We start from the raw sequence: 8,423 nt of genomic DNA, 5'->3' as shown, positions 1-8,423 counted from the left end.
GTACTAATTTTTTTAAGTTAATTTTGTATCCTGCTACATACTGAAGGTGCTTTTGCGCAGTAAAAGTTCCCTAGTAGAATTTTTAGGGTCACGTATGTGTACTATCATTTCCTTTGAAATAGTAAAAGTTTGACTTCTTTTTTTCCCAATTTATATCCCCTTGATATCTTTTTCTTGTCTTAGCTCTAGTTAGAACTTAGAGTACTATAAATAGATATGGAGAGAGTGGACAACCTTGTCTTGTTTCTGATTTTAGTAGGATCGCTTTGAGTTTTTCTCCAATTAGTTTGATGTTGGCTGTTAGCTTGCTATATATTACCTTTATTATGTTTTGATACATGTTTTATATCCCTGATCTCTCCAAAACCTTCATCATGAAGGGGTGTTAGATTTTGTCCAAGGCGTTTTCAGTATCTAATGAGATGATCATGTGCTTTTTTCTTTCAGTATAATTATATGGTGAATTAAACTGGCAGATCTTCATATATTGATCCATCCCCACGTCTCTGAGACAAAACCTACTTGATCAGGGTGTATGATTTTTTTTGATGTGCCTTGGATTCAGTTTGCCAGTGTTTTACTGAGTATTTTTGCATCAATGTCCATGAGGGAGATTGGTCTGTATTTCTCTTTCTTAGTTGCATACTTGTGTGATTTGGGTATCAGGGTAATTTGTAGATTCATAAAAAGAGGTTGTTTGGCAATGATCCTTCTGTTTCTACTGTGTGAAACAACTTGAGGAATATTTGTATTAGCTCTTCTTTGAAATTCTGGTAGAATTCTGCACTGAAACTGTCTGTCCCTGGGCTGTTTTGGTTGAGAGACTTTTAATGACAGCTTCTATTTCCTTGGAGGATATAGGTCTATTTAAATTGTTTATCTAATCTTGTTTCAACTTTGCATGTGGCGCCATTCAGAAAATTATCCATTTCTGTTAAATCTTCCAATTTTGTGTAGTACAATTTTTTTGAAGTATGACTTAATGATTCTCTGGATTTCCTCTGTGTTTGTTGTTTTGTTCCCCCTTTCATTTCTGATTTTGTTAATGTGGATATCCTCTCTCTGTCTTTTGGGCCTAGGGTCTAGAGAGTCAGGCTCTTCAGCCAGGGAAACAGACACTTACCTCCCCGCCGCAGGTGCAGGTAGGGGCCAGTAGGTCCAGGAGGCACTGGTGCAGTGGGGGATAGTTGGAAGAAGAGGGTCCTGCTGCCTGGTCACTGAAGTGCTGTAGATTTGGGAGGGGTGGGAGCTAGGGCCATGAGAACAGGGATCTCCATCCAGGATGTCAGACACTCCGCAGGGGGGACTGGTGGGTTCTGTGGTCTCTGGTGCAGCAGGGAATGGTTCCTGATTAAGTTTTTGAAAGTCATCTACAGAGTCAATGTGATCACAATCAAAATTTCAATAATGCCACTCCAACAATGCCGATATTAAAATAGTTATGGAGCAGAAAAACTAAATAGCAAAAACACGATGGAAGAAGAGGAGCCACAGTGGAGGCGTCTAACACCTGACTTCGGATCACAGGTGTACTTCTGATGGATTACTGCATCCCTCAACCTCATCAGAGAATACTCTTTTTACATTGGCAGGCTATAAACTAAGAGATACCAAACTGATTACCAAGCAGAGAATAAACATTGGAAGAGTTCTCAATCCTAAATAAGATATTTGTATCCCATTCTCCTCTCCCAAACTCAGGAATCAGAAGATTCAGTGGAAAGAGTGTAAGATCTAGAGGCAGGGGGATGACTCAGCAAGAGCTTTCAGGATACAACAGGACACTTGCACATATGAGATGACCATGGTTGTGATTGCTGACCACAAAGTCTGAAAACATCAACCCAGACAAAATCCCTGCTTGGAGCTGAAAGGAAGTCAGGAGGTTCCACACCAAGATGAGTACCTATTGGCAATTTGTGTCTTTTGTCTGAAGGAGTGATTCAGCCTCAGACATCAGGTCCTTGAGAGGCTATCCATGCACCAGTCAATGGCCCTGTACCGACGTACATACCTATGCATGTACGTGGGCACTGAGCACACTCATGGGTAATCTTGTACTCATTTTTTTTCTCTGTCTCTAAGTCTTTATTTCATACACTTTTTATGGACTTAATGGCGCCTCTTGTTGGTTAAAAGCACTGTGAGAGCTGATCTTTGTATGAAGCACTATGTACATATAAATAGTATTTTCATAGCTACATTTGCCTTGTGGGTTTATATATTCACATATCATTCATTGTAAGTATGCGCAAATTCATTTTCTGGACCAGACACAATGCGCATTCTGTAGGTAAAGGGGGCAGGAGCCAGCCTCTGACTGCTATTTTAGTATCAGAATCTTCCCTATTAAGCATGCATTGAGCTGTACTACTAAAGCTGAGGATGAATACAACTGAATGATGATTTTCAGCATCAGTTTCATCTTTGAGATGTTAAACTTGAGCCTTTGCTGCTGGTGTTTCTCACTATTTCTAGTACAGCCTGTGACTCTAAGTGAAGGATGCTCTCAATCATAGTCTCAGTATAAAATATCCAAGTCTAAAACTTAAGGTAGATGTTTATGGTGCACCCTGAGGTTAACATGATGATACATGTTTCATTGAAATAGAGGGTATTTGGGTGTTAAATTCAGTGTTACTCACAAGCTTGAGTCTGAACACATCTGGCGTGGCAATTTCACCTTAGTTCCACAAATCATATTTGTTGTACTATGTGGAGAACTTTAAACTAAGCAAAAAAGTGCACAGTTTTCTTTATACCACTGTAGTCTTACAATGGAAACTCATAGTTATAGTATACTTAAGTTCACTTAAGGTGAACGTGTTGATGAGGGATGATGGAGGAGTATGTGTGTGATAAAATCAATCCATGTTGGATTCTTTCCCCAGTTATACAACTGAAATTTGAAAGAATGCTCAGAGGTGGAGAGCTCAACTGCCTCCTTGATTGTTTGAGTTTATTTGTGAAAGAATTTTTGCTGTGTTTCAGAATATAAAATTGTGTATTCAACAGCCACAAAAATAAACTTTACAAAGAAGATAACACATGACATTGAAAGGCAATAGTGGGGTTCTAGAGGATTCATTTTATACATATTTCCAATCCCTGGCTAGATTGGTTCCAAAGGATGTTTCCTGAGGCTATTATGAATGGGGTGATTGACAGATTTTTTTCTCAGGTCGTTTGGCTGTGGTTGGCAGGGTGGATATTTATTACTGTGTGGTCTATTTTCATGCTGTGGTACATGACTTAGCTAATATTTGTTTCCCTCAACGTTTCAATTCCTAGATGTTGAAAGTAGAATACTAGATCCCAGAATCAGGGAGTTCAGAGGCTGGTAATGTCAGGGGAATAGTTGATTGAAGGGGAGTATGTTAAAATTTGACAGAAGCATCCTATTCTGGCCTACTGCTGCACTGTAGATGACAGTTCAAACAGAATTATGAGAAAAGCAGCAGAAATGGAAACACAGAATTTTACCAGAAATGAGTGAGAAGCACGGGAAGGATCTATACACTTGTCTGAAGACTGTGTACCATCACATGTACCCACAATACTTTGTACCCTGAGCACGTATGCAATATACTGCAGAATACCAGTTTGAACATTAAAAATTTTGAAGGGGGGGTAAAGAATGAACAGATGAAATCAGATTGATTAAGTAATAATTTATAGAAAATACAAATATATAAAAATTTAACCACAAAATATGTTACATTATATAAATATTTTATAAATAAATAGGTATATAGACAGGCAGACAGACAAACAAACAAATGAATGGATCAGAGGTTGTGGGGAACAGTCCCTTTACAGATAGACAGGAGGATGGTTCATTGCTGCTGAAACATGTAGGCAGGTTGACTGAGCTCATGACAAAATTACTGAGATTTTTCTGACTGCAGATTTTGAGCAGAGAGGTGCAAGGTCCTACTCCAGGAGAGTCCCCTCCACTTTGGCTCAAGACTTACTCCTTCTCCCCACTCAATCTTGACAGCAACTTGGTTGAGGAAGACAGGGTTCTCCAGATTTCTGCTCTGACCACCTCCCAGGCACAGGGGCTGTGTTTCTTCTCTCTTAGATAGACAGTGATCCTGTGGAAGTATTTCCTCACAGCCACCAGGGAGTCTTCCTGGGTGAGGGGAGGTTCCTGCACCCTCACCTGCTGCATCAGACAGGCCTGCAGGTCATTGATCTGCTGGTGGAGGCCTGTGCAGAATGTGTCTAGGAGGGTTGTCTCCCAAGCAGCAGATGAGTCCTTTGAGTTGAAGAGGATGAGGATCTGCTGGGTCAGCTCCTGGAGGACAGGGATGGCTTGAGCCTTCTGGATCTGCTGGACATCCACCTTCTCCAGAGGGAATGCAAAGTCCTTTCTGTCCTTCAGGCAGGAGAGAGGGGAGAGTCTCCTCATTTGTGCCAGGATTGTCAAGGCTCCTTTGTTCCTGAGGTTATGAGTCGGAGGCAGGTCACATCCCAGAGAGCAGGTTGACCAGCAGCTCATCAGCACCAAGGCCATCAGGAGAGCACAGGGTCTGGCCATTGTGGATGTTGCAGATGCTGTTGGTCCTCTGGGCTGTTGGTCCTGAACCTTCCCCTCTAGGTTCTCTGAAGACCATCCTGTGTTTATGTGTCTTAAATAAGAGAAAGCTCTAGTTTCCACTTTCTGAATACCCTCCCATTATCTTCCCACATCCTTTTCACTTTCTTTAAGTCATTCTCTGCTTGTATCCGTCCATTTTTAGCCATTTTTTGTTTCCATTTTGTTTCCTTCTTCACTGTTCCCCCCAACAAAGCTTCTTTAGACTATATTCCTAAAAGATTGTTTTGACAATTTTCAGCACAGATATACCTTATATGTTTGAAGTTACTCACATGTAAAGAATGACACTTTCTTCTAATAATTGTACTGAAAAGTTCTTCAATTCAATACTGCAATTGAGTTTTGTGGGTCATTTTTACTTCTTAGCATAGTTATTAAATTTGTAATGTAAATTTTGCTGCAAATTATTTTTTCTTAGTTTACAATAGTGATGTTTGATGCAATGGTACTGATCAAATCTTATATATGTTCATTAAGAGTTTAAGAAATGAGTTATATGCCATGTTTTGCTTATATCCATGGAATGTCTGCCCATTACTGACTAGAAAAAAATGCGCGGATATGGGGGTGAGCTTGGAGGGAGTTTATAATATCCAACTTTGTGCTAAAAGTTTCAGCCTTATTCTTTGCACTGTTCCATCTCTGTCCCTATGATTTACGGGATGTTGCCTCAGCTGTGGGTTCTTTAGCTGGTTAGTGCTCTAGAAGAGCTTTCATCTGAATGAAGAACAGGTGGGGTTTTGCTGTGCTGCTGCCATCGTGACTTATACAGTGAATGGATGTAGCGCGCCAAGGCGCTCTGCGCACCACGGCGCTGTCAGCTGTCATGTTCCGATGTAGCGCTCCACGGCGCTCTGCATGCCAGGCGCTTTGCGCACCTCGGCGCTGTCAGTTGTCATGTTCTCAGGGTCTGGCACTAAGCCCGTTGCCGCCATTTGCTAGGGTCCCTAGTACAACTTCTGCGCACGCTCGCTACCGGCCCAAGAGTGGTTTGAATCCACCTATCAATTGCTCACACGTCTTGCTCACGCAATTGCATCAGTGTGGTCCGAGCCAATCAAGCAATGACACATCATAGGCGGACCAGGCACTGTATAATATATATTCCCCGCGCGGTCGGGGGGTCTTTTCGCCTCCATCTTATCTTCAGTTTTCTGCACTCCAATAAAGTACGTTCCAAGAAGAATCCTGTTGTGGTCGTCTTCTCTGCTGGCAGAGTTGCGCGCCGCAAATGGAGCTTCTCTGATATTTCTCTCCCTCTCCATCCCTCTTATGAACCACATTTTTAGGTCATGGGGTTGTTCTTCACAGTTCCTTCAATGTCGGGATCAGTGTAGACATCTCTTTTCTGTCCATCATTAGTGCACTGAGTGTTCTTCAACCAGTAACAGTTATGCCTATATTGAATGAGGTATTTTTCCTGGTGTGTATGAGTTTACAGCTCTGATGCCAGCTGCTGGTATTTGCCTAGGTGCCTGTGACTTATTCAGTGGTGCTCGAGTCTACTCACACTCCCTGCTGAACAGAGGCACAGTGTTTTCAGCCCTCTTCCTGAACCCCACTCCCTGAGTGTGTTCACTGTATCTTGATGACTTCAGTGCTCACACACAATGTGATGTTTACTTGGTTTTCAGCATCACAAATCCTAGAGGATCACTGCTCTGGTTCTAGTGGATTCACTAGCAAAGCTTTTGTTTTTAGCAGTGACCACATTGCCAGGGGTCAAATTGTCAAGGATCCCCAGATGTTAATAGCAGAAGACTCTGTGGTCTGTAGGGATGTGTAGACATTCCAGTTTGTCCTGAGGACATTTCTAATAGATAAGGATTTGTTGTTTTTCCAAAAGTTATTTTTTATGATCAATATTTAATCCCTGAGTGTTTGTTGTGCCTGAAGTTATTAGGTGGAAATACAGAGCAGAGGACACCGACAGCAGTGCCTCTGGTTGGCTGTGAGTTATTTGAAAGTTTTGAACAGATATTCACCAGATTTGACTTTAGTAGTAAAATGAAAAGACACTATCTCTGTCTGTCCAGTTGAAATCTGAACAGCGGAGAGCTTTGAGGTATTCTATCAAACAGAATAGCTTCAGTACTGACAATTAGCAGAATTTCTCATTTAATTTTTCCATTCTGATGTTGGCTTCATGGTGGATGTCATTTCTTTTGAAATGTCATGGCATTGAATGTTTTATTTCTTTTTTTCAGTTTCCTAGAGAGAAGATACTGACGTTGCTTGTAGGATTGAACTGAAAATGCAATATAACTTGAAATAAAGTAGAAGAAAGGAAGTGATGTCATCCCAGTGGGGAAACAGTAACAACAGTGTTAATAATGTTCAAATTGAAACCTCAACAGCAATAAAATAAAATAATTTTACATAAAACTGAGTTCAATTTTGAAAGTTATCTGCAGAGTCAATGCGACCCCAATCAAAACTTCAATAATTTCCTTCTAGACAACATCAGTCTTAACACACTATGGAAACAGGAAGCCGTAGGTAGCAGGACTGTAGGAGAAGAGCAATGGCCATGGTGTCTCCCTGCCTGGTTTCTTACATCATTCTACTCCTCACAGAGGACAAGTGCATCTCTCCGTCCTCCAGAGAACCTTCCTCTTGCAATAGACGGATGAGCACAGACACGCACAAGTGGTCAATGGACAGAGAACAGGTGACTGAGACATGGTCAGTCTGGCTTTCCTGGATCCTGAGGGTCAGCGGTCATTACACAAGAGGTCAGAGGAAGATGGCAATGCCCAGAGACAGTTGATGACTGCAGCCAATCAGTGGTGTTGGCGCAATGGAGCAATTGCCTGTACCTGCTGATAGAGCTGTGACTGCACGCACAAAGTCTGAATATGACCAAGACAGACAAGACCCCAGTTTTAAGCAGGGAGGATGTTAGGAAATCCCACCCCTAGCTGAGGAGCTCTTTGCTCTCATGACTGCTTGCAGAGGGAGATTCAGGTATCCTCAGTAATGGAAGCCCTGAGATGCTGACATTTTTCTACTCGATGGCTGTTTACCCATGCACAATGGGCAGCAGTAAGCAAACTCCAGATTACTTGGGCAGTTTGGGGGGCCACTTGCAGTGACTTATCCCTAGTGCATGAACTGGCTTTTTGGAGTCCATTTCCTATGGAGAGATACTTGCTCAGCCTAGATACAGGGGACAGGCCCTTGGTCCTGCCTCAACGTGATATGACAGATTTGGGTACTTTTTTTCATTTCTTATTTTATTTGAGGAAAAAAAAACCTTTTTCATTTCACATACCAATCACAGTTCCCTTTGCTCCTCTTGTTCCTTTCACTTTCCCCTCAACCCCACTTCCCATCCACTCCTCAAAGAGTGAAAGGCACATTGCTTTAAGGAAGGACCAAGGCTCTCGCTACTGTATCTAGACTGAGCAAGTCATCCCTCTAAAAAGTATGGGTTCCAAAAAGCCAGTGCAAACAGTAGGGATAAATTCTGGTGCCACCTTCAGTGGCCCTGCTGTGCAGTCTCTCCCAGCCACACAACCGTCACCCACATCCCGAGGGCCTAGTTTGATTCTATGCTGGCTCCTTCCCTGTCTGGCTGGAGTGGTGAGCTCCCATTAGTTCAGGTAGACTGTTTCAGTGGGTGTGCCCACCATGGTCTTGACCTTTTTGCTCATATTCACACCCCTCCCACTGGACTCTGGGAGCTCAGTCCAGTGCTCCGATGTGGTTTTCTGCCTCTGTTTCCCAGTAACTGAATAAGGTTCTGTGGTGATATTTAAGATATTCATTAGTCTGACTACAGGGAAGGCCAGTTCAGGCCCCCTCTCCTCTATTGCTT

General features: G+C 42.3%; 1 protein-coding gene across 1 annotated transcript; it reads right to left on the bottom strand.

Annotated features, from left to right (window-relative positions):
- Window positions 1-3,970: 3,970 nt before the first annotated feature.
- LOC130883752 (interferon alpha-12-like) lies at window positions 3,971-4,543 on the bottom strand. The gene has a single exon (XM_057784514.1). It carries the CDS (start codon window positions 4,541-4,543, stop codon window positions 3,971-3,973), a length of 573 nt encoding a protein of 190 aa, XP_057640497.1.
- Window positions 4,544-8,423: the final 3,880 nt, after the last annotated feature.

This window comes from Chionomys nivalis, chromosome 11 (genome assembly GCF_950005125.1).
Source record: "Chionomys nivalis chromosome 11, mChiNiv1.1, whole genome shotgun sequence".
Lineage (NCBI taxonomy): Eukaryota > Metazoa > Chordata > Mammalia > Rodentia > Cricetidae > Chionomys > Chionomys nivalis.
Note: the sequence above shows the minus strand (reverse complement) of the source record. Positions and strands in the feature narration are given on the sequence as shown.